Genomic DNA, 27,043 nt, shown 5'->3' with positions numbered 1-27,043 from the left:
TAGCAAATCTGCTGCTGAAATCAATACACTGGAAAAAAAACAAATAGTTTTTTGTAGAATGTTTTTATTATTACATTAACAGTTCTCCATTAAATTAACCTGGGCAGTCCAAGCACAGTACCAAGAAATAAATCTCTTTTCTTACTTTATACATAGTAATGGGAATAAGAAAACAAACTCAAGAAGAATTTATTTGCTGCAGAGGAAATAAAGGTTTCAATTATCAATCTGTGAGGTACAGTGTACCATAGGGAATGATAGGATGTTCAAAATTATCTCTAATTCTTTTCTACGGGGCTTATGATACGTACTGATGAATAAACTCTGACTGCTAGATAGTTCTGCTGTAGGGTGAGGAGGGTGGCTGGGAAGTGATTTCTCTTGGCAGTGAGCGCTTGTAATACTTGCTGTCATGCTCTCTCCTGTTATCCTTGCAGATTTGGAATCACTGGCTGTAAACGGTTTTATGAACTGGTCAGGTTGCAGGCTCTTCAGCAAGAGGTGCTTTAGGGAGTTGAAGAAGCAAAGCCTGAAAGGGAGATGATACCTGCTCAATGGTGTTTCTTCTCCTGCTGAGTTCCTGTAATAAAACATGGTGTGTGGGAGGAAAACACAAACAGATCATGCTGAAGGCTCAAAGCACACACAGGCAGCAGTGCAAGACTGCCTTGTAGGTGCAGAGCTGTGTATGCAGGCAGAGGAGATGGAGGTATTTGTTGCTCATAGCTCTGTGGGTGAGGTTTGCAGTTTGCTGTGTCATATGTCAACCAGACTTTGAAGATGGCCATCGAAGTTCTCTGCGTAGAAATGTGCACCTGCACATACGTACCTATACATGTAAACACGTTACACCCATGCATACTCACGCAGAAACTGCTAGGGACATACACGATTCACTTTCTTTTACAAAGGTATTGTCCAGTTGCTTATGCCATTGCCAGCCTACCCTGGAAGCTGCCGCAGGCCCATTGGCAACCATCAAAGCCCAGCACTCTGAGCTCTTGCACTGCTTGGGTTTTACTGCAGTCATGGGGTGCCGGATCGTCTATTCCAGCTCCAGTCTTTGGAGCATCCCTGTTCAGGAACATGGGGGATTTTACTGCTTATTTTGCCCAGGTGATACAGAAGGAGGCAAATGTGGCTCAGAATCGGGGCTGGGGTCCTCACTCATCCTTTAGAGCCTCTGGGATTTTGGATTTGGGTCTGTCTCTTTAATATATTATGTAAATAGAGAGACAGAGAGTACTGGCATGAAAAGAAGAAAAAGATATTCAGTTGCTTTCCCACACTCTGGAAGTAAAAACATCTCTGGCATAAATGAGAAACAGCATTTATGTAACTCATTCACAAAAATTAGGAGATTAGCTTTAGAAGATTTTGTTTTTTCCATTGCTGGTCACTTGTCAGACAACACATATCTCCTTTTTCTGCTCACTAAGGCCATATCTTCCACGATTTTTTCACAATTTATAATAATCTATTGCATTATTTCTACAAGCAATTTTTGCTATGAACTAGCAGTTTCCTCTCTGCCCCCATATTGACAGTTTCTGCCATTGGACTGGTGAATGGCCTTTTCTAGCAAGCTGTGTGATACGGTTGCTCCCTGACTGAATGATTTAGGATTCATCTTGCACTCAGGTGCACGCGCGCACACGCACACACACACACACACACACACATACACAGTGCAATTTACAATTAAAGATGAACCACATTGCAAAATTCAGCACCAGGTATGACATAGTTTACTTTCTTCCCTTGCCTCCAGAGGATTCTGAAGAACAGTCTTAGATGAGCTATGGTTCAAGTGATAGAACCAGGAAAAATTTGTTATTGTTAAATTAAATGGGGCCTTTGTCTTGCCTTGGACTCCACAGAGGACAAATCCATTTTCCTTTTAAGAAATAGGAGCAGAAGCAAAGTCATGTGCAAATAGTGAGAGGATCGTTACATACTGTTTGGTAGAACTCTTCTGGGGAGCAGGGAATTGTTTGCTGCTGGTATTCACAGTGCCCTTTGTCTTCTGCAAATGTTATTGTGATTAAAAACTGGCTCAGCCAAATGACTATGAAATGAGTCAGACTACTTATTTTCAAGAATATTTGGAATGAATATGTTTCCCATGATTTCTGAGCACCGACAGTTATGGCTCCTCTTTCTTTTACAGAGGGCCTCTTCAACTGTTTATAACGATCTCTTATTGGACACCCCTGGACACCTTTTTTTCTCAGCTAGGAAAGTAGAATTCTCCAGCACATACATATCAATATGGGAATACCAGCATCATATACTTATGTATGTGTTTATAGGAATTCCACGGGATGAAATAAAGGCATATCTATATGGTGCATACATATATAAGAAGGGTGTATGCAGACACCCTTCTTCTCCCTGTCACAGAACATACTTCCTAGCCAGTTCATAAATGAATTCTAGAGACTGAAGATAATTTTTTCCCCTTTTAACATGTATCTATAAAGTGGATTCCACGAGGGGGAGCTAGAAAACAAATAATCTTTCACTAAGCAGGCTATTAAACTATTTGCAGAATAAAGTGGTGGACGTGTTACACATGTTATCAACCAGAAGAGACGGCTGAGTTGGTGGTATATTAAGTCTTCCACTATGATGGCTCTTTGTTGTATGGGAACATCAAGTCATGCTTCAGGGCCTTGTAAAGATTAACAAAAGATTCAGCCCAAGTGTCCTTCTGGTGCCCCTGGGACTGAGCAGCCCTGTAGGCTGTGTAGACCATAGTCAGTACTGTCCTTTCAAAGTCTTCTTTCTTGAGGACCCTCGGGTAGGTGGACAGTCTGCTACTCAGCCTGCGGACCTCTGTGATGCTCTTTGGGATAACCTCATTGCAGATGGTGTCAAATTCAGCAGCCTTCCTCAGTGAAGCCAGCTCCTCATCTTTGATGGAGATTCTCTGACTTTTGTCAATGTCAAGCTCAGCTAAAAGAAACTGGTACAAAATCAGAACACAGAAAGCTATTTATCTTCTCCAAGAGAGTTTGGGCAGATTAAATGTGAATTCACAACATGTTCTTAGGTTTTTGCTTTAGGTCAAAAATAGGCAAACCTCTCATAGCGCTAACTAGATGTGGGGCACAGCAGAAAGTCTCTACATAAATGTTGCACTCAGTTTTGTGTCACCTACATGGGAAAATCAGAGACAGGGTATGGGTGGGGGAGGAAGAGGGAAGAGCAAGTATGCTTCTGTTGTCCAAAACAGGCAGCAATAGCTTTTGTTGCTATGTGGTGAGTAGAAAGACCAGAGATAGCAGCATAGTTGGGAAAGGCCATTCCCCACCCCATCCTTCACCCCTCAGGAACAGCAGCAGTGGCCTTGCTCTGTGTGAGAGCACAGGCTAGATGGCTTTTGGCTTCCCAGCTGACATTTCCTGCTTGGACATCCAATACCAGTCTCCTCAAAGTGGGGAATAGACATATTTGGCCCAGGTACCTTCTTCAGACAGGCCACCTTTTCTCAGCTAGTAATGTGAAACTGTTCCAGACTGTGCAATACACTTGCTGGTATGGAAGTAGGGACCTGAATCATTTTGAAGTGAAACTATCATGTCCTAGAAATTACTTTGCAATGACTGATATTGGTGGCTTTGATAGTTTGGTCAATTCATTTGGGACTGCAATTCAGATCAAACTAAATGCATTATATTATTAATACATAATTGTTCTGAAAGGAAGTTATTTCCAATGCAAAGCCATTGGCTTTAGTTTTCACTTTGCCTGTCGATCAGCTGGAGCTCACACGCGAAGTGTGCCAGGCTGCTGCCTGCTTTATGAGCTGAAAGAGGTGAGTTTGGCATATATATGCCCAGTCTTTAGCAATGGGTTTATGGCTGGGATAAGTATGAAAGAGACTAAGTGGGAAAGAGATAATGGACAACCCCAATATAGACAGTAACCCTGGTCTTGGTTAGGACTGGAGGTACCATTTGCTTCCATATACTGAACCTCATAAAGCAGGACCACGTCTTCCAGTGAGTTTTGTAGCACTGGGTTAAGAAATGTGGCTGAGGACCTCTTCAGTCGCTGAGCAGCTGGGAAGAGCATAGCTGGAAAACAATAATGTGAAAAGAGAAGTTTCGTAGTGTGGCCAGCACTGAAAACAGGAAGGACTTTTCAGTAGTAACTCAATGAAATAACTGCCTGCTGTAAAAACTTACTGTAAAACATGACTTCTCCTTGTACATAAAATGGACTACATGGACTGCTTTGATAGTAATCTGCTAGGGATAGAGATCAGCTGTTTGCCCTGTACCTACATAGCACACAGTAAGGCTATAATCCAGGCCTGGGACTCTGAGGTGCAGCCGCAGTGTAACGAATAATAATTATAGCTGCAATAACAAGAGAGCCTGACATGCACATTTTACTCCTGACTCAGGACCAGGGAAGAAAATCTGCGAGGGAAACCAGTACTGACCCTACATACAGCCTGTGTTCTTCAGGCCATTCTGCTATTGTTACACTTCTAAGACCCTACATTTCTCCTAATTACAGCTGTTTAAAAGTTGATCTCATTAGCTGATAGAGAGACCTCTCCTCCAGAGAGTAGATCACCTCACCTAACCTGGTCATATAGATCTGGAAAGAGTGACTCACTCTTAGGGGATGCCTATGCCTCTTCAATGACATCGAGTGAATCTGTGACCAGCTTAGGCCAGACAGCTAAACTGAGGTGAATCCCAGTCTACCATGACTTAAATGCTACACAGTCTCATAGCTAAATATTGCTCAGTCTACTGTGGTCAGATATTTTTCACTGCTACCTCAGCAATGTAGAGTATTTGTGGTACTCATGGGCCTCCACAGTCAGGAGTATAGAACACATCTGATGATGCATAACAGATCATCTAAATGCTTTGAACTACTATAATTACTCCTTAGGAGGTTTAAATTCCTTTTGGAGCAGAGAAGAAAACTGTTTTGTTTGACCTTATGTGTATATGAACTGGATGTGTATATGAACTAGTTGGAGTCGGACTTTTTTTCCACCCTAATGCCTGGGAACAGGAACTTCTTAAAAAATGTGCCTATGCAATTGTTGGTACATTTTCTCTTCTCCACTTTAATTATTGTTCAACATTGCAAAATATTGGAAACTAGTCTGAAAAGAGGAAAAACCTTAGAATTCTATGCTTATGAGTAACATTTAATTGAACATGTAGGTTATTTCTGAATGTCTGAAAAAAAAATCATGCTATGCTTTATCTACCAGATTGGTTTTCCATGAAATATTCCTGAATGGTTCAATTTTGTTTTGGTTTTCTGAAGTTCTTGTGATAGATTTTTCATATTACCTGTAGAAAACCTGAAGGTCATTTAAAAGTCTCTCTGTCAGGTATGCACAAATTTTGTGCTCCCTGACCACACAGTTCCTCAGAAAATTTTTATCTTTGTTTACCCAAGCAGATAACAAACAAATAGTTCCTTCTAGACTTTGTTGCTTCAATGTAGTCCTGTTTCCTGGGCCACTGCCAACTGTTGACTTTAATAAAGTTTGACTTGTTAATGATATTTAACCTCTAGTTATGTAAAAAGAAGGAAACCAGGCCCCAAGAGATTTAGTTAATTAGGATCTTTACTATTTGGCATAAGGAAAATTAATTGTAATAATATCAGGTATAAAATAATTCATGCTTGACCCAGCAAAGGGTATTTTGGCCTTGAATTAATTAGGGAACATAATATAGGTAGAATAGTTTGTTAAATTGCAATATACATACTAGAACTGGATACTACTAACTGCAAATGGGTACTTCAGTGATGGGTGCCTGGCATTTTGGTATGACACCTACAAAGCTGGTTTTTTCATGTTGGATTCGTATGATTTTAAATTAATTATTGTTTAAATAATGGAACAGTATTTGCAGGGTATGTGACTAAGAGTCTGAAGGACTCTTAAGGACTGAATTCATCAAGTAAAGCGCCTGAGGTGTTGAAAAGGACTTGCTTTCTGCTGTAGCTTTTCTCCAGCTTGATGCCTGATCTGATCTGATCATCTTGGCCAAGCTAAGGAGGTGGTGAGTTTGGAAAGGTCACAAGTCACCTCTAGGCTCTCTTTGAGAGTGCTTAGCTTCACACCATCAATGACGATGTTAAGTCAGATCTTGTCCATTTGCCCCTAGGTAATAGCTGCTCATGGGACCACCAGAGGGATGAGCTGATCAAAGAAAGGGACAGGCATTTCTCAGCATGCCCTGTCTCACGCCCTCAGTCTTTCTAGTGACCTTCCTATCATCTGTCTGCTCAGATATACTCAGCTTTGCTGCAGCCTGGTTTCAATCCAACAAACATGGCAGGTCACCAGCAAGCAGAGGCCATTTCTGTTTTGTGTTACTGCTCCTTCACTAGAGTTCATCCCTCTTGCTCAGAGCTTTGCTGAGGCATGCTGGAGCTATTCCATTTTTTGCTCTTGGTAGTTGGAAATGCAATTGAGGGCATGTGTAGCACTTGAAAATTCAAGCACTAATTGCTGAGTAATTTAAATTTTTATTACTGGGCAATTAAAGCTCTAATTACTAAGAAGCTGGCAGAAATCCAGTTTGTAATGATGATGATTCATTTTTATCTCTTTTAGATGCCCTTTCAATAGAAACAGCCCCAGGGTGCAGAGTACCTAAACATATACAGATGGTTTATCTCGCAAAACTTCCCTAAGCCATGGAAAGGGTGTCTGTGGTGTCTTGCACCACTTCTGTCATGCTTATTGCCATCACACCGATCACTCTTAGGTTTTTGGTCAGGTGTAGATTACTACCATTGAGCTGAGCTAGAAGTTTTCAGATTCAGCTGATTCAGTTTTCTGGACCGCTTGTCCAGAAAACCCTCACCAAAGGATTTCTCCTTCCCTGAATGTTATAGTATTGACTTAGTACTGACCCATTCGCTGAATCACAGGTGACAGCTCTGGAGGGCAGCTGGGTTTTCTTGTCCAGCTTTTACCAGGTTGGCAGGGATTAGGTTAAGGAATTCAAAGAGACAAGTTGCTATATTGTGAGAAAGAGCTTTGTGTGCATGTCAGAAGCGTATCATCATATCATCCTCTGTAGGGACCAGGCCAGCACTGACTCCCTGAACTCATTATCTTGTTCCCAAAACATATGCAACTTTGTTGCGGCTCTTACAAACTCTACTCAGACACTCTTTCTGAGTTCAATTCTTATTTGTCACAGTGATCAGATCTTTCTGCTCCACATTTTATATCAGTGCCCCTCAAAATACAATAAAAGATACAGCTATCTCCCTCACTGCTGGATTGCTCCCTGCTAGAGCCTGGCCACTTTCACAAACCTCTACTGACTCCTTTCTGGTTCTCTTTCAGGACTATCCAGTTGTTTTTTAAACAAAAGCTGTAGTAGCCTTTGCCAACTTTGGCTTGCTTCTAACTATTTAGACCTTCTAACTATTTAGCTCAAAACAGCTTAGAAATTGCTTTATTGTTTAAATGTAATGTCAGCTCTGAAGCTGGCAATAGCTTTATTTGAAAGCTATTTTAATCTTTCTGAAGAACTGAGTCAGAATTTTCTGGACCTCGTTAGCCACATGATAAGTGTCTGTCATGCTCTTGCTGATTTTCCGTATAGTTTCACTGGTGAGGGGATGGATGTTTGGTTTTGCTTTCCAGTCCATGCTTCTGCTCTTGACGCATAATTCCCAATTGCTGACTGCAATTTGCTTGCTCAATAAGTAAATACAGGCATAGCTGCAGAAGTACTGAATTATTTGTGTATCATCAATGCCCTTTCCTTCTTCTCCTATGGTAAGGTATCAAGCCAAGAGCATGAATCAGGTCCTGTGCTGACCATCACTTCAAAGTATGTACTTCTGCCATCAGAATGTGACAACGACTTCCTGAGGCTTCAGGACAGAAACTTGATTTAACTGCAACCATGACTCAGTAAATATTGTTTTGTTTCACTTCAGGGCCATGGAAAAAGGCTGTCTCATGACTTCAGTGGGACCCCTGTTATGAAGGACAGGAAGGACAGAGGAGCTCGAGTGACTTATAGATATAAACTCCTGACTCCCTGCTAGCAGAGCAAAGGACTTTTGCCTTTTGGGACAGGGAAAAGGCAGTGGGCCAGCTGGAGCTGTCCTATGAAACAGATTCAGTCTGCAGGCTGCCAGCTGTGTCACTGCCTTAGATTATGACCTGACTCTGAAGAAACTAGTGAAAATTGTTTCTTTAGATCTTACTGGCTTTTTGGGACAAGCCTCTTATTTCTGAGACTATGAAGCAGAGAATTGTTGTGCAGGCAGCAGCAGTTCCCGTTCGGTAAACTTCTTTGCATACTTGCCATAGGTGTAGCTGGGATTCATAGGGCTCTGCAAAACCATATCCTCTCAAACCACTATAACTGTCTTTCTACAGCAAGCTCACAATCACCCCATAGTAGTAAGAAGCAGCTGTGGGCTCAGTAGTATGTCTAGCTCAGTCTTCCACAGCAAAAGTTTCCCTTTCTTCCCCAAAGCTTTTGAAGTTAGGACTCCTAAACCTCAATAGAAGGAAGTTAATGCATCCTAAATTATAATAAGAACAATTTTTTCCTACTGGCTTTATTTTAGTACTAAAGCAGAGAATAAAAGCAGATGCTCACTGCTGTGAGTGTATTTGTATGGCTGGAAAGGAATATGCATGCTGCCTTCTACGTGAGAGGAAATGAAAATGTAAAACTTCATAGCTTACTGTTCATGAAGACATGATAACTTGTAAAACATTTTTTATAAACACATTGACTATTTTTTTTGTTCTGTCCTATAACAAACCCATAGGAATAGAGGATCTGAATTTTACTCTAAGTGTTTTAGAGAACTCTAAGAATTTTTCCCTGGGCTCAAAACTACATGGCTAGAAAAACCAATAACAAAATTCCATGGCCATCTTCTGCCTTTTTTTAAGCCATCTTCTTCGAAAATCAAAAACCCTGACTCCTAGGCCAGACACAGACTCCTTTTACACTTGCTTTTAATCAGTTTGGAGTATATGTTCATTTCACTAGTGAGCTGCAAATTTTTCTGGTGTCATGAAATTTCTCCCTCTAACTACCTAGGATTTGCAATAAATGGATCTCAGCACACCTCAATGATCCTGTCAAGAGAAGACACTAACTGATAACCTGTTACTACATTTTCTTATTAACAGTACCTTTTTTATTCCAGATGAAGTCAAGCACTTGCCAAAGCAGACGAACAGAACGCTGCCCATTAAGTGATTGTATAGGCAAATATAGCAGCCATTATAATGCCCCGTAAGAACCATGACTGATCTAGGCTGGTTGAGCCTATTTGGTGGAGGAGGCTATCAGGCAGTTCCCAAAGGTGATTGTTGCTGTTGGATCTTTGGGTAAATGCCAGAAAAATTCACAAGAGAATTTTCTTTACTAGCTTAGGTGAGGGGTTTTTCTGGCCTTAGACCCTATGTTTCTCTCTGACCATGCACTGCAGAAGAGAGGAGGATGTGAGTTTCAGAGCTAGCATACCCCTGAGAAAGTTTTTTTGTTTCATATATCCCATTTGATTGCCTTACTTATGAGAATTTTCTATCATCATCAGACCAGGAATATATTATTTGTAAAGAGCTTTATTTTTGCCAGAGGACATTTCAGTGGATCTTTTTGCTGAGCTGCTCCATTGCTAGAGTAACAACTCACATTCCTGAATTTACTGCCTCCAGCTCACTGTGAAATACCTGTCCTTACCGGTCCTACACTCACTAAAATTTAGCTGCCCTGAAAAACTACCTGCTTTGTATCTGTGGCACCGCTTCCTGCAGAGTGGTGTTGGCCTAGAAGTGTATGTTGGGCAGTGCAGGCGTAACACAATCCATATAGAGTATAGTGTTAACAGGGAGTGAGAAAGTTTATGCATAGTAATCCCGCCCTTCTTCCTTTTTGTCCTGCACTTGCCTTGTACCCAGAGAGATGGAGGACCAGTAGTCATGCAAAGTGTTTATACTCTTCTGTGTTGCAACCACTGTCGTGTCCAGGTGTGAACTTTGCCAGAGGCACTGAAATGGAGTGCCTTCAGCCATAGCTTCTTTTTATTTCCTGAGGCTTTGCCTACAGTAACAAAACTGCTATATTTGAAAGCACTGAACACTTTACCATAGCACAAAAGAAATGGAAAGGAAGGAAAGCTGGAGGAAGAATGAGAGGGATAGAAATAAGGAAAGCATGCATGAAAATCTAGAAGGACAAGGAAAAGAAACATCACATTGTTATAGGCTAGCTTCTGCAACCTTTATACTGAGCTGTAGCTACTCATGGAAGTAGCTCCCATGACAACAAATGCTATGCAAAGCCTTGTGCATTTCAGCTTTAATACATTAAAATCTCTATTACTAGGAGATGAAATCCCAATGCTTTTTAAGAGAACATAGCAATGAGATGGAAAAGACATTTTAATTACAAAGCAACATGAACTAGCACATTTTTAAAATCTGCTACCAAGAGAATTTGCCTCTTTCTACTTTTAGCCCCATATCTTTGATACATGAGCTTCTAAATGTAAAATTAAGAGTGGAAATGATCTCTCTTTATTTTGACTGATGGCTAGAAGTGAGAATAGGAACTTGTTTCTTCTTTAGTCATAAAAAGAATAGTTAAATAAAATGGTTTGGGAAGATATGATTAGCATCAACTGACTAAAATGATCTCAGAATTTATTAGTCACATGAAATTTCCATCATGCAACATTTTTACCTCATCCCAGTTTGGAGAAAAGTGTGCTATGTTATTTATTCTTCTTTGGCCATAAAGAGGGGAACCCTACCTGGAATTATTTATGCTCACAGAAAACTTTAGACTACCAAGAGAGGGCTTTAACATGCTGAAGTAAAGTTGCTGCATCAGATATGGAAAGAAAAAAAAACACAGAGAAACTGAAGAGAAGGAGAAGTGAAATATATTGCTGTCCTTTAACTTAATGCCATATTACCAGGAACTTTAGATAGGCTATAGTGGTCATTATATGAGAAAAGTGCAGCAATAATGAAAGGAAATAGCAATCCTATTCCTCAAATCTAACACAGAGGTACTAAGCAATTTTAATAACACAGGAAATTTCACATAGAGGTGAGAACTGAACCAACACTTTAGATCCCTGCCTTCAGTGCTACCTTCCCTATCTGTGTCATATTGCTCGTGAAAACTCTCTCTGAGAGCTCTTAACACTGGAAGACACAAAGCTATCTTAAAATAATTAAATACATCTGAAAATATTTCTTACAAACAAGCAAATGAAGGGATATAATAATGATCCAATCTCCTTCCATTTTTATTCCCAGGAATAAGCAGAGAAGGGAGGAGGGCAGGAAGAAATGAAGCTGGGTGTTGGTGTCTTGGTACAGGTTCACCACCAAGCTGATAGGAAGGACCAGCAAAGCAGAACTAGGAGGTGAGTCTGATGAGCATTGGAGAAAGAACAATGGAAATCAGAGCTACACAGGAAAAGGGCAGAGCTGCAGCAGCTCAGAGAGCTGTATGCATCCCGCTATTGCTCCTCTGAAAGGGAAACCTTCTAAATCACTCTGTTCTTCCAGTTCTCTGTCCTTTTTTTATTAACACCACAGAGCTCTCATTCAGTTGCAAGCAGCAAATATCTCCCCCTTGGGGAGTAGAAAGGGATGGTCTTGAGCCGTACACCAGTTCTCAGGTGTATGTTTATACAGGGCTGAGACAGCAAGTACAGAGGAAAAGCATGGAGTAGAGAGAAGGATCTTTTTACATTTCCTTGTGCTTTCTTTTTCATACAGGCTTCCTTGCTTTGCTGGCAGACAAAGGTGACTATGTAGCTAGGAATTTGCTGAAGTTGAAGCAGAGCTGCAGCTGCAAGGGGCAGTCCCACACCTGCCCCCCAGTCATGCTTTCCATCCTTCCCTTTGCTCTGACCCTGCTTTGTGTGACCGTATGGTGAGCCAAGCCAGAGATCGACTGGCCATGAATGAAGGGAAAAAACAAACCAAAAAATCATGGTAGATTTCAGCTGCCTCATTCCCCACTACAGTTACTATGCCAGTAGCCTTCCTCCATACGAACAACTTCTGTGCAAATGTGGTACAGCTACTCTTAGGATATTTGGTGATGATTCCAGTTCTTGGATGACATAATGATGGGTTGCAGCCCTGGTTAGGAAAAAGCTGGAGCCGTTTCTCATGGTAACAGATCCTTTGACCTAACCACCAGGTGCACGGTCTCACTTCTGCAAATGGCTACCTGAACAGCTGTGGTTCCTGCTGAAGCTAAAGGTGAGCATATACTGTAGATACCCCTCATTGCCAATCATTTCTTTCCATTTTTTGTTTGCACCCCTTGAACTTCTAACAGAATAAATTCAACTGGTGTGAAGAATATCTAAAATTTATTCTAAGACTGAATGCTGAGAAATAAATCAAAGGTCAAGTCTGAACCACAGACCTAGCAGCGAACAGTATGGATTTTCTTTTATAAATTCCAAATGGTATTTCACATTCTTCAGTGCAAAAACGTACTGTTGTTGTTGACAAGCTTCAAGAGAATAGGAACAACACCATATGCATAAACCATATAGTATGTAGATTTAGAGGCTCTCTTTGAAATTACCCTGCATTTTCACCTGGGGGAGTGACAGGATTTCCATCACTTGACATCATCCAGTTCAGCCTATGTGCCTTTTCAGAAGATATGCATCAGAGAAACACAGTGGATCTGTTCAAAGGGACACTGAATGAAATTTTATGTAGGGGACCAAACTGAAAGACGTACGGGTTTTCTAACTTTAAATCTGTGGCCAAAAAACCTGCAGATTATGAGAAATAATGGAATATTCTCACTACTGCTGATTGAATTGTCCTGTGGTAAATTATCCTGTGGGAACCGTCCCACTAAGATTGTGGAGTTATTAGCTGAGATCACGAAAAACAGAAGAAATGATGGGAGCCCTGATGTTATTTGCTTAAGGCTTTTGTGAATAGTTTCAGCTAGCAAATAAAGTAAAGGGTTTGCCAGTAGATCTAGGAACTGTTATTGAACTGATAACAAACCATACATTATTTCAATTGTGTATGAACTGCTTAGCCATATATAGCTGTACACATGAGAAACGACAAACTATTCCTTTAACTAATTAGATATGAACACCTGCAGCTCAAAGCTGAGGAGAGATAAATACTATATTGTTCATTTTTCCTGCTCAGCTTAGGATGGACCAAAAACATCCTTCCTTCCAAATCTCTATCCAAATTCAAATAAATTGGTAGGAGGAGAATACACAAGTCCCACTCCCCTGCTTCCTCTGCTCTGAGATTTCACTTGCTCTTCAGAAATAAGGAAACTCCAGCTGCATTTCCAGCTGTTCAGTGAGTTCCAAATGTTGGTGCACCTGCTGCTCATTTTCTTAATGACATGAAGATGTGCTGGATGAAGAAAATATATAAATCAGCCTTGTCCAATAATCAAAAAGCAAAGGAGATACTGAGTACTTTTTGTGAGGAAATGAATTATTTCTGGAAGCAATGTCTTTTCAAAGCATTGTATATTTCCAAGAAGTGAAGATTAAGGCAAGAAGTCTGAGAGAGTAACTAAAAACTGAAGGTGGATTCTGATATATTTCTGAACTGAATTCGTACAGCTATTTGGTCAGCTGAGGAGAAAATCGTATTGTATCCCTGGGTAAAAGACAAAGGATCCACTCTCTCCTTCCTGTGGTGGTGAGGAAGATCACCATAAGAAAATGTCTATTCTGCCAAGTTTTTGTCAAAACAGAGTGAATGACAGGCCCCATTGTGTTAGGTTCTACATTTGCATGAAAATGTTATTAATAAATTAACATAACTAAAACATAATTGTCCACTAAATTTAACTGGCGGATTTCGATGTAGGTAGATGTAATTGTGGGCCAAAGGAATTTCATCAATCTTTGTGATATGGCTAGAAATCTTGCAAAGCTGCCTGGAGGTTAAACATAAGGTGAATTATTTTTACAGCTGCCTCTCTGTGCTCCATACACACATATGGGATTTCCATTTTACAAGGTTCTTTTCCCACTATTCTTTGATATTGCATACACTCTTAAAATTTGAATATTCCTAGATCTTTCAGGTTTCACAATCTGCTGAAGTAAAACTGAGACTGATGTATGACCGGATTCACCATTAAATACAGAATGCCCTGCCAGAATTTTGAATATTGCAAACGGCTAAATTCAGTTGTATAGTGTGGACGAGGTCCTCGAATGACCTGACCAGCCCCATGATGCTGCTCTGCAGACTGCCAGAGAGAGATCCGCTTGCTGTGAAATGTAGGCTCAGGATCAGAGGGGAAAGAAGGTGGTTAGATTCAGGCTTCTCAAAAATTTTCAGTCAACAATATAACTCGAATATTTTGTTTCCTAAGGACAGAACCTGAAAAGTGTGAAATGTTGACAATTGCTACTGACATTGATGGAAATGCAAGACCCAACATCTTTCGTTGCTGTGGTTCCCATCCTCTGTGGATAACATCTCACAACGGCTTGCAGCCCAGAAGGACTCTGCCAGTTCATCCTAGTGTGTTTGGTTCAGCACAGTTCTTTCTTTCCAAACAGTCACCTCTCTTGGAGTCTTTTGAGCTGAGATTGTAAAATGGATTTCAGCTTCCAGAAAAACAGCTTAAGTAAATGTTTAGGGAAAAAATGCTAATGATATCATTTCCTAAACTTAGGAAAATTGAATTTAGAGAAAGGGAGTTAGGCCTCATTTCCAGTGAAAACCTTTGGCATGTAGCTGACTGAAAGCAGCTGGCATTTTATTTTTCAATTTAACCCCTTCGTGTGTGGGGACTGAGGATGCCATTATGACGGTGCAGCAGCACCTTAGATAAGTTGCTGTGATACTCACACTGTAAAAGAAACCTATGTTTTCCTGAATTTGGGCTTTGTTCTAACAGATTTGAACACCTTTCACTTTTTATAGTGAAATATGCTTACTTAGACAAGGTTTTGCCGGTATATACACACTCACCAGGCTGTCATTATAGGCTAGTAATGAAAAATCTTTAGGTCAATATGGCATCTGTTTTCTTGCACCTAGAAAAATATTATTTGCAAAAACTAGACCTCGTGGTGTGACAAATTTGCATGTCACTTCTCTCTCAGCTTGATGGTAAAGGTGATCTTCCAGCAAAGTAGACAGAGATCACCTAGCTGTACCACTGACCATATTTAGGAGTAGATTGACAATTAGTGTGACCACAGAATGAGGTAGGGGCTACTTACCCTCATTTTGACCTCAGTATCACACAGATAATGAGTGTGAAGCAGAAATGGAACTAGTTTGTCGTGGCTGAGCTTCTCAGATGCAAAGGATTACAGAAAGATGCTGGCCTGAGTGCTGTAGCTTTTTGTGAAAAGGTCATTCAGAAGATGATCTATAACTTCTTACTTTTAAATAATGTATGTAGTATTTTGTCAACAAAAGTACCCATAAGGAAATGTACTGGGGTTTGACAACAGAGAAGTAAAATGGAATATATCCAAATAGCTGCTCCCAGTTGAATTGTGCTTAGAAGAGCTAACTCTTTTCTAGTCCATCAGGCACAGCAGGTTTTCAGTGGGTGCTGAAATCGAACCTGAAGTTCAACAGTATTCATATGCAGAGGTGTTAGGGGAGGTGTATTTGTTTCTGTGATGGTTTCCATCTTCTTTGGCCCTATGAACTCAGTCAGGAGTGAAAAGCATAGGTCATCATGGATCGGAGAGAAAAGCCAGCCGGACATGATACATACATCCATTTTGATGGTGTGAATAGAAAGGAGAGGAGAAGAGGGCATTTGACAAACATGTCCAGTGGGTTGCATTTACCTCACTGACAAATTTGTGGCAGTAGAGACTGAGTTATTCATACTGACAATGCTTCCTGTATTTTCACTTAGGGGATGTGTATGTATGCATCATTTGGCTTTGGACCTCATCTCTGCTGGACCATGCTGTCTGTGACTATCATACAAGAATAGGGCTTAAAAGGATAAAGGATAAAAGGGTGCATGCTGGACTGATGGTCTGTGACACATGCAACTAGTGATTCAGGGTCTGAAGGGCACCCAGAAATTCCTAGCAAACTTCTAGCAGCCTACTGCCTAAAACCAATTTCTGGCTAGAAAAGGAGAGTATTTCTAAGGAAATTTTTGGGGTTACATATATATATATATATGTATATATATATAATTTCTTAGGATATCCATAAATGTTAGTTATTTACTAGACAACTTCTCTAAAGACTGACTTCTTCAAAATTTGGAGCCCACAGCATTTCCCTGCAGTGAAGGTGAAAAATACACCAGGACAAGACAAGCCCTGGCCCATGTGATTGCCAGCTTGTGACTGGCTCATTGCTCCAGGCCCATTCATAAACACCAAAATGTCCCTCTCAGTGGCCATTTGTGCTCCTTGTGTCCCCAGAAGAGTCTGTCCTTTCACCTCATGTTGCACTGACAGACCTCAGTGAAGGAGCTGCTGCCTTCCCCTGCGCAGCAAGGCTGGTCTTACGGAGACATGGGCACAGGGGGAGAGAGAGGGATTTTGCTTGAGAAGGCAGGAGGATTAGAAAAGGCAGGCAAGAGCAGCCAACCTGGGCCTGTAAGCAGGTTTTGGCTGTTCATTGGTCTTGACGATGGGCAGAAGACTTGCTGGTGGCTGTGATTCCTTCATCATAACAGGGACCCTCTGAGCCGAGCTCAGACACTGTATTGAGTGTTTATTTCACCCTGGATTCTCTCAGACAGCCTATGTGAAAGTGTGAAAGCAGGCGCATGTTATCTTCTTTTTTTTTTTTTTTTTTTTTTTCTGCTGGAAGCTTCAACCTGAGAGTCACCTACTGTCTGTGGTGGTTTGAGCCTAAGCACTACTCGTATCTAATTCCTTTATAGGGCACCTGAGTGGGGAAAAATCTATCCTTTTGCATCTTTGTAAGGACTCAGATGTGCTTTAGACTTGCTAAGCTAAGTAGAAAGCAAACTAAGCTAGTCCCTTTCAGCTTTGTTTATTAAAAACCTATCCCTGATGGCAGAAAGAGATAAACAAACTGTATATACATTTTTATCATCATTGGACTTATTGCCTTCCAGAACTTTCTGCCAAGTTGGCATGGCAATCCAAAATAATAATAATAATAATAATAATAATAATAATAATAATAATAATAATAAAAGAAATTACTGTAACTGTGATAAATGAATGGTTTCACGTAAAACATACTGTACCATATTAGGTACAGTATCTTCAAGTAGTTTTTAACTGGAAATAGAGTCTGTTCACTGCCAAGTCATGAACAATATCAGCAAATAAAAATGAAGCATGCATTAAATACCGTTTATTTTAGAAGGGGGGGTTAAGACAGAAACAGTTTTCTCAGACATAAAATCTGTATTTAATAAATAAACAAAATTCAAGAAACAATTACTTTGTGTCTCTTCAAAGTCAGGCATAAACAGGAATGTAATGTCATGGCCATGAGCATTACAAAAACAGGGAGAAAACTGAAGGTTTGCACAACTTAATCCATCCCCTCCTTGGACTGAACTGGGGAAAAACAGAGACTCATGCAGTTGTGGCACTGCTACAGTGACTGATGATTGACTGATGATAGTAGGAAAGGATGATTGGTATTAATGGGGAATACTGTAGTCCCATAGCAATGCAAAAGTGCTACTTTCTTGCAACTTCAGTGGAAAAAAAAAAAAAAAAAAGGGCTGTTTCCTAGGGAATGGAAAGATTCTTTTTGCATACCAGCGTAAGTTTGAGAAGTCATAGGGAAGCAAGAAAAGAGATGAGCAGAACTCTGGACAATTTCTGATTCAGTGGAAATAACTTTACACGGAGACCATTGGTGAATTGCCAAGATTAGTGTATATCAATATCCTGATGTGTTGAGAGGCTGGTGGAAATATGAAGCAAAAGAGAGTCCTGCTTTCATGAGAAATAGGTGGGAATTGACACTGACAGTTCCAGAGAAATGCAGCCAGAAACAGATGGCTAGGATGAAGGCCAGCTTTAACAGATGGACATCTGAACAGCAGGTTCAGATGGGGAGGCATAGCACACTAACAAGGGGAGGAATGCTACCCTAATCTTAAGCGTATGTGTGCTTTTATCTTTCCCATCCATATTAATCATATTTCATCTCTGTCACTCAACTTTCCTTTTCCTCTTTTCCCCTCATTCATTCTACTTGCTTTTGTTTGCCATCTTTGCCTCCAGCTTTTCCTCTATTTTTTCTTAGCATCCCTGACTTTTACCTTCGCCTCTCTTGTTTCCCTCTCTATGGCTCAAATTAGCACTGCCAGATTGAAAAGATTGTATTGTTTTCAAGACAGAGAAGCGACTGGAAGTATCAGCTCCATTTGGGGCATGCCAGCACCTGCCAAATGGATGGAAACAATGAAATCCTGATGTTTTAGCTCTCAACAGATTTCCACATCCAGTTTGGTGCAGTTTACTCTTTTCACAGCTAGCCAAATCTAATCTAATTCTGCTCCCTCAACACAATACAAGCAGTGAGGGTAGCGCAGGCATCACAGAAGACCTTGTGCATTTGCGTCTCCAACCTGATACTGCAACAAGGGGGCACAGAATTGCCTTTCCAGTGCCCCATTTCCTCCCAAATAACCTCTGAAATTTGAAGAACTTATTTTTCTCTTTCTCAGCAACATTTTTTTGAGCTACCTACCTGGCTCCTCCTGTGCTGAGAGAGACTCATTGAGTTTGGAGTTCGGTTCCTGGCGAGTGAGCTGGTTCGCTGTGGCCAGGGAGGAATTTCCAAAGGACGAGTGGAATGTGTGCTGATCTCAGGGTAACTGTGAGCTGCCAAGCGTAATCGGCAAACCAGGCCAGGAAAGGCCCCACATATGCTTTTACCAGAAGAAAGGAATGCTTGTGGAAACTGGGAATAGTGGATCTTATTTAACTCCATGCCTTTCTTCCTGACATTCTTCTTTGTCTCGAGTCTAGCACAGAACTCTCCCCAACACAAGGCAGGAAAAGCAAGACTATTGCAGCAGCCATGAGAACTTCAGAGAGTAGAGAAAAAGCTACTTGCTAAAGATTAAGTCATTGAGTAGACAAGCTAGCCCCATGACATGTAATGTTGACTGAGGTTAGCTTACTGTCTCTGAATGAGCAAGTATGCTCTGGGGGACATACCATAAAGCTGCCATAACAATAGCTGAATAAAACAGGATTTCAGGGTAAGAAGAGACACAGGCCTAATGAAAGCGTACAAGATCCCTTCATCTACTTTCTTTCCCTCTGCTGGGAGTGAAAACACCATAGATGCCTGGCCCCCTGGGGACTTTTGTCTGTATGTCTCCTCAGAAAAGTATTATCTGCAGCTTATCCTCAACTTGATGTTAAGGATAACTGCTTTTTCTTTCATTTTCAAATGCCCTGATACATTTTCTCTTCTCCTTCCCATCATCAGCTATCTATAAACCTGACCCTCATGAACTTCACCCACACCGGTGCCACTTACTGGAAAACAGTTTTACCAACAAATAAGACGTCTGGGCTGAAAGATTTGACACTCGGGTTTACTACAGGAAGCTAAGTTATAGGGAATAACTCATATCCTGGCCTCACTCAAGAGAGCGGCAAAACTCCTGTTAACCTCAGTGGCACCAGTTTGCTTCAGTGCTTTCAAAGTTTAAGCAAAAAGCAGAGCTGGTTTGCACATTTCAGATCCAGGAGAAGACACTTGTACACCTGGTGCGTGTGAGGCTCCCAGTTTTCCTGCACACAGGGTCTATACATCCAGCTAGCTTCTTTGCGTCTCAGGTAGACTCAGCTCCCTCCTATAGGCCTGTGCAAAGGGATAGTACACGGTTTTCAGGAGCCCTTGTTCAGTGTGGATGTAGGTTGTCCATGCAGGCAAGCACCAATATTCACCTCTGCTGCTGCAGCCAAGCATTTGGGTCCTGCCCTGCCATGAACCTTAGTACTGGCACTGCATGCAAAGTTGATTGCTCCACCGGCCTGTGATGTACCTCAGCAATTTACATCTTGCCCATCACAATTTCAGTAATCAGAGCTTCTGCAGTCTAGAGATGTCCGTTAAGAGCTGCTGATTTTCCTTTCAGTGACATTATTCTGTTCAGTGTCTCTGACAGGATTTCATTCTGCCTGAGAAGTCATTACCCTCCTGCCAAATATGGCATGATCTACCCTATGAAAAACAAGAAAAGCACTTTATACTTTAGAAACAGAACATACGAGATGACGCATATGCAGTCATCCTGAAAAGATCTGGGGCAAATGACTTAATTACTCCATGCCCCACAATGAAAAGGAATGTTAATATTTTCTTTCATTAATTACACTGAAAGTTCTTTAGAGAAAGATTTTTTTTTTTAACCGTGTGCGTTTGTACAATGCCAGGTACAAGTGAGGACTCTAGACGCAGCAGTCAAGCAAGAGACAATCAGGAGAGGACTCAGAGTGCTCTATAGTCTTTACATGTGCACTTGAGTTATTTTATTCATAACTGAACCTCTTCTCTTGTGAAGGGAATGCTGGTTTAGCAGCATGCGTTAACAGCAGTGAGTCAGCTATTAAAGCTGAGGTGAAGATAACTATTTCAGTTTGAAACTGCAAGGAGAGATTTGAATGGCAGGAAGTACTTCTGAGTTGGAATTTGGTTGGGATATAAGTATCCTTGTGTGAACTGATCAGGATGCCAGGATAGTTCAGTGCTTGGGACTAAGACAAATACAAAGGATATTATGGTATGCAGGCTTTTGAAACAACCCCAGATTAACAGGGAGTACCTTACTGAATCACCAGTCCTCATGATACTGGGATCTACTGAATTGACTTTCAGTTCACACTTTTATCTAGTCTAGTGCATATCAAAAACTGTTTTACCTCATGTCTTCCCCTTTCTCTAATGTTGCTTACCCAGCTCTCACGAAAATTATCTAGACCCTTTCTTTTAATTTTTAATTCTTTCAACTAATTTATGACTATGCTGGCTCCTAGCTTTAGCCATTTGTTGCTGCTTCCTGTTGTGAAAAGAGCTTCGGAATCTCTCAGATCCTTTCTTGCTGACAGCAGGACTGCTTTTACAGTTTCCACCTGTGATCTAAACTGAAACAAGAGAACTTCTACAGTCTGTCCCCACTCTGTTCCCGTCACAGTTTACCACCATTCCCCTTTAAAACAGCAAACTTTGATTTTTTAAAAATATTCTTTTTATATCTTTCTTATCTACTGTGGATTTTGATTCATGGTTCATACTCTGTTCAGATTAAGTTGATTAAATATGCCCCTAAAAGCACATTTGAGGAGTCAGGACATGTTAGAAAGGATTTTGACCACAATCACAGCCCTACCATATTGGGTATTTATTTTATGCATTCAAGGATATTGATATTCCAGCTACCTTTTATGACAGTGAGCAGCTTTAACAGGTACCAATATTTAATCTGTTTTCAAGTTTCTCTTCAGTTGCTGCCCTAGTCTTCCTGCAATAACTTTATAGTTTCAGACTTCCACCACTGCTGATGCCCAAGGGATCTGCCACATTCAGCAGGACGGCCGTTTCTATACCACTCATTGAAGCACAGGGCAGAGGTAGCAGACCAGAAGCTGTATGATCATGTCCATGTGGCTTCAGGCCAACTCAGCCCTGCTGAGGGGCAGCACTTATTCCCTTGGGCTTATACCATGCTTACGTGACTGTCACCCTCCTGGGAATTCAGCTAGAGCCTGGGACCTGCTCTGTGCTTGCCTTGGCACTGGCTGCATCGTCTCAGCACTACACTCTGTTGTGCCATGGAGATATCCTGGTTGCTTCCTTAGCTCATTAATTCTCAGTTCTTTTCTAGACTTGTTTGAAAACAAATCTATTTGCTTTGTTCTATTATTTTTTTCTAAACCTTCCTTCCTACTTCTTACAGTTTGGGGGCAATTTGTTTTTTAAGAGATTATTGTCTAGGTCTAGGAAGTACATTTATTCTCCTCTCTTATACAGCTCTTTATAAAAGGAATTCAGGAAATGAAAGCATAGGCATACAAGCTGTCTTGTTTAGGCCATCCTGAGATTAATACCCCTGAGTTCAATCCCTGTCTATTTCAGGCAATGCTTCTTTCTCTTTACAAGTACTGTTGTAATACATAGTATAGTAATTTGTACCATACAAATGAGCTTACAAACCAGGAGACTTCAGCCTACAAACATGCATTCTCAAGAACTAGCGCACAAGAGAGTCAAGGAAGATGGGAACAACCTCTAGAGCAGATCAAGTGTTTTGCTGGTGCAGCTCCAGTGATGCCAGTGGAATGGATTCAATAAACAGGGAAGTTAGGGCAGCTGAGGTAATTTTCCAAGTGATTGTGTGGGAGTCAGCGAGCAGGAAAACTTTATATTTTCTCCATAAGAAGAAACATGTTTTACACAGCCAGGCATAGACAGAGCTGACTCTGTTTTGTAGTATTTCACATCTTTCATAGTTTTATGTTCAATACATATTTTACAACTTGGAAAACAATGACTTTATGGAAATTAAAATAAGTTAAATAGATGTTGCATTTTAAAAAGTTTTTGTACCAGGTCCAGCTAGTGTAATTTGTTTTCATTCTTGGGTCAGACCTTTGCAAATCTCAGCATGCCCTAGATAAGCCAGAACTGTGACTTGGTATCCTAGAGGTCAGCTGTGGGTATATGTTTGACCACTTGTGAAGTAATTACATGTTGTCTTCAGACCATACTCCTTTCACTCACATGGTCCAAAACAAAAGTGTTAAGTAAGCAATACTGTCAGCAGTGAAGCCTAGAAGTTGCTAAAGAAGAGAGTGCCTGGGTGTAACAGTGCAATATGTGATAAGTTGGGAAAGAAACAAATAATGTAAAAAGATGAGGGTGTGCAGTGCATATCCTAACATCCAAGGAACTCATCCTTTGTCCACACCAGCAGTCTGCATGTAGTAAATGATCAGAGATAGCAGATCTTAAACACTGGTTTCTCATAAAATGATTGACTGGTTTTCCAGCATCAGCCAGTCTGACTTCCTCTCTTGTCCATAGTCCCTTCCCTTGACACTGGAGAGCTATCAGCTTTCTACAGCTGAGCCTATGAACAGCAACAGCCTGCAGAGTTTGTGGCTCATGTAGCAGCTGCTCCAGCAAATTCCCAAGCTCTGTTTCCTCAACACTAGAGCAAATGCTTAAGGTTCATGCTTCTGTGGGGAAATCAAGGAGAATAAGTATCCTATTCATCCAAGGAATTCCTTCTGCAGAGATGCTCTAAAGAAAATTAAATCCTCCCTTGACATTATGGAATGACAGTTTGACTTTCACTGAGCACTGGAAAAGAGGTACGAAGTAAGGTATGTGGACAAGATAGATCTAGATGTGATTGCAGTAAAACTGGAGGACTGAAAGGCCCAGTACAGCCATTCCCAAAGTGTGAATCCTTGGTGGTGCTAATACAGTGGCTACATTACCTTTTGCCTCCTTACTTATCTCACAGCTGGGTGAGAAGAGTTTTGCCTTCTCCTTTTGTGCCTTTCATCCTCTCCTTCTCCAGCTCCCACTGACAGGTGAACATACAATTTCATCTGCTTCTCTGCTTTCCAAGAAGCCGCAGCCACAAGGAATCATACTGCATATTCACTCTCCAAGCAGCCAAATAACAAGCATGCTCTTGTCTGTGTACCATTTATTAGAATATTGAAGCTCATAAAACAAATAAACTACAGCCAGCAGAGAAGAAATGCACTAAACAAGTCTTGTTTTAGTGTTTCTGCACAGGGAGCAAGCAATTCCTAGAATGTGGATCTGAGGCTAACTTTTCATCAAGCCAGTGCTCATCAGAGTAGCTTGATGAAAGCAACTGAGTGGCAAGCAGTGACACTGGTTCACGTTACCACAGCAGTGATTGTTTGTTTTTATTTTGTGGTAAAGAATAGTATTTTTCCCTTGTTTTCTACAGGACAAATGTCTATAAAGGTCTGGAATTCCTGTTTGGACCTTTCAGAATAACTATCACCTCACCTGTAACATGGCACATGGAGATGCCACTCATTAGACACCTAACATCATTATATTTTCTCAAAAGGCACTTGTTTCACAAAATCCAGGAAGATAAAACCATGCAGTTAAGGCCACAGGAGGCTTGAGGAAAACAGAGATGGTAAACAAAATAATTTCACCACCACTCAAGATCTTTCCTGTGTTATTTTGAATAAGTCTATTCCTAAGACCCAAGCTTTAGCTATGACATTTGGATTGATGACCACAGCTGGATCTAAGCAGATTAGGAATCCCTGTCATTTTCAACACAAACTGTTGTGTATTAGGAAAGGGTAAAAAGGGAAGTATTTCTTTTTCCTGCTAGAAATACTTTTTTTATCCATTTACTGATGCTCACAAAGGTAACAGGAGGTGGCATACTGGAGTTCCCGCTCACTATTCAGCAAGTCCATGTTCATCTTTCCTCAGGTGTGACTTTATTCTTAGCAAAAGCTTAAATACTTTGTGACAAGGACTGGACAGTCAAGGCCATCCTGAGGCCCCCTAGTGAAAAGGGGAAAATCTAGACTGTTTTACCCAATGTCCACTGTTCATTTCTACAGTTAAAAAACAAACAAACAAACCACAATTGTCGATAATTAAAATGGGCCCTTTTGTCCTACTTTTTTTTTTTTTTTTTTTTTTTTTTTTTTTTGTAAACAGTCTGGACTACTAGTTAAAATGAAGATGATATGGAGGTTTATATTTCATTTCCATCAGACCAGATGCTGACTTGTCCTTACTCTTCCAGTGCCAAACTCAGGTCAAGACTTGGATAAGACTTAATGGGCTGAGTTGTAATGCAGCCACAAGTCCCTTGCTTGAAGAGCTCTGAGTGTGCAGAACAGCATGTTGGGCCTCAGAACTCAAATTTCCTACTGGGTTTCTAAGCAATTCATAAGTGAGAATGGAGGGTTTGCCCTGTAAATGCTGCAGAATAGGATGAGGTTGGTTGGGCTGGCACATGGGTATTTCAGGGGAGCGGAGGTACTCTGAAGTAACTATTGCTGGAGGAGTCATGCATCTAAGACAGCAGCTGAAGAGTCCAAGTAGCTGTGGAGAGGAAGTTCTGCTCTTTCCTCAGCAAATCTCTCTGCATAATGTTTGTGGAAACTGAATTGCTTATCACAACAGGGAATGAATCTCCTCCTCCCTCTAAGTCTGCTAAAACAAGCTTTAGAGTTTCTATTTTTAAAATAATTTATTATCTCAAAGGGAAGAATAAAGTTCTGATTTTCCCTTTAAATGTTCATGGTGATTAAAATTGGACCTTAATAATTACATGAATTTCTTTTAGGGTTGTGTTGTTGTTTAATTAAAATGAGTAACTTAGGAAAAACAAAGAACATCCTTAAATAAATAGGTCATAATTTCATGAAAATAGAACCCTTTCTGTTTTCTCCACTTTATCTATAAAGTGTCCTCATTCTCCCAAAAGGTACGATTTGTATCAGACATACAGATATAGTTATGATTTCCTCCCCTTTTTAGGTATCATCACTGGAAGACAAGTTCCTATCTACAGAACTGAAGGGTTTTACAACAGTGATTAGTGCCACTACTCTTATTATATAGTCACCAAAAAATAAAGCATGTGCAGGTATAGTGACTTATCCAGTATCATCCAAGCAGCTGGTGGAAAAACTAGCAAAAGAGCCTGCTGTTCTGCATCTCAGGTCAGTACCCTGTCAGCAAGCCCCCACTAACTATAAAGAACAATTAAACTTTATTACAGCCGCAGCATAACTCCATTCAGTCATTACCTCCCCTCACAAAATCCAAACAAAATCTAAAGCACAAATTTGAATGGAACTAGCCATAATGAGTAAGAAATGTGAGCCTGTGTGTGTGTGGAAGATGATTTAGCAGACTCCAGTTCCTTTGAAACTCTGTGAATTTCTGTATTAGTCCCAAAGAAATCTTTTGGGAGGTTTCCTTTCTCCATTTCCAGAAGCTCTACCCAGCAGCTACAGAACCTGTGCCAAATACTAGAGGATAGAATAAAGAAAAGAAAAGGGAAAAGATATCATCACTAGCTTTTAAGCAAGCATCTCCTATGCAATCCAATAGCCCAAACTTTTTCATGGGTTGATGCTACCCACTCAAATACAAATATATCACCACCACATATTGTCATATTGGCAGCTGAAAACTGATAATTACCTAGTAGCTTTCTCTATGCGGCGTGTGCAAGTCCAGCAGGGTAGATTCTTGGGCATTGTTAGGCACCTTGCACACTTTAACTATTGTCATATTTACAATTAACAGATATCTGCCTGGTGGAACAGAAAATCATGCCACCTGTGACAGGCAAAGAGTTTTACTTTGAGATTTCATGACCTGGAATTTTTATTAACAAAGAGAAAAAAAAAGAGGGAATGAGAAAGGAAAAAGTGAGAAAATAGAGTTTTGATTCTTAGGATTTTTTCCTATATATTGATATTATAATTTTATTTTTATGCATTTATGCACATATATTTTCTATTTGTCTATACAATTATTTAATTAAGCACATGTTTAATAGAAAAAAAGAATTTCATATTTGGGAGGGTCAAATTAAAGTATAATGAAATATAGTTTCTGTCCAATTCTATATACTCAAAGTTTTTCCCTAAATAGGTTTTCACGTTTAAATCTTACCTCTGCTCCATTTGTAGGTCATAGTGGCATGAACACTGTAATAGAACAGCAGCAGCAGCAAAGTCTTCCAATGCATCCTTCTCTTTAAAATAAGTATATCTAACTATATACTATCTGTTATTTCCTACCTCTCTTCTTTTCAGGAATATAAATGACTTTTCCTCTTCCCCTCCCCCTTTGAAAGAGGAACCTGTCTGTTCTTCTGAGTACAGCTCCTCTCCCAAACCAAGTCTCCTCGGGATCAGGAAACTTACTTTCACAGACAGACTTTGTTTTTATCCACATCTGGAATGACTCATGGTGCATGTGAGTTTGCTGGCAGCTGTGAGAATAAATATCATTACATTTTTGTAGTTG

The 27,043-nt window shown here is 40.5% G+C and overlaps 1 protein-coding gene across 1 annotated transcript; it reads right to left on the bottom strand.

Annotated features, from left to right (window-relative positions):
- Nucleotides 1-90: 90 nt before the first annotated feature.
- FAM180A (family with sequence similarity 180 member A) lies at nucleotides 91-26,915 on the bottom strand. Its single transcript, XM_062570017.1, has 4 exons — nucleotides 26,877-26,915; nucleotides 26,687-26,763; nucleotides 3,982-4,082; nucleotides 91-2,968 (listed from the first exon to the last, which is right to left on the bottom strand). Exons 2-4 carry the CDS (start codon nucleotides 26,760-26,762, stop codon nucleotides 2,627-2,629), a joined length of 519 nt encoding a protein of 172 aa, XP_062426001.1. The 5' UTR covers nucleotide 26,763; nucleotides 26,877-26,915; the 3' UTR covers nucleotides 91-2,626.
- Between the last annotated feature and the right edge of the window lie 128 nt (nucleotides 26,916-27,043).

Source organism: Rhea pennata, chromosome 1 (genome assembly GCF_028389875.1).
Source record: "Rhea pennata isolate bPtePen1 chromosome 1, bPtePen1.pri, whole genome shotgun sequence".
NCBI classification, from domain to species: domain Eukaryota; kingdom Metazoa; phylum Chordata; class Aves; order Rheiformes; family Rheidae; genus Rhea; species Rhea pennata.
This window is presented reverse-complemented; position numbering and strand designations above follow the sequence as displayed.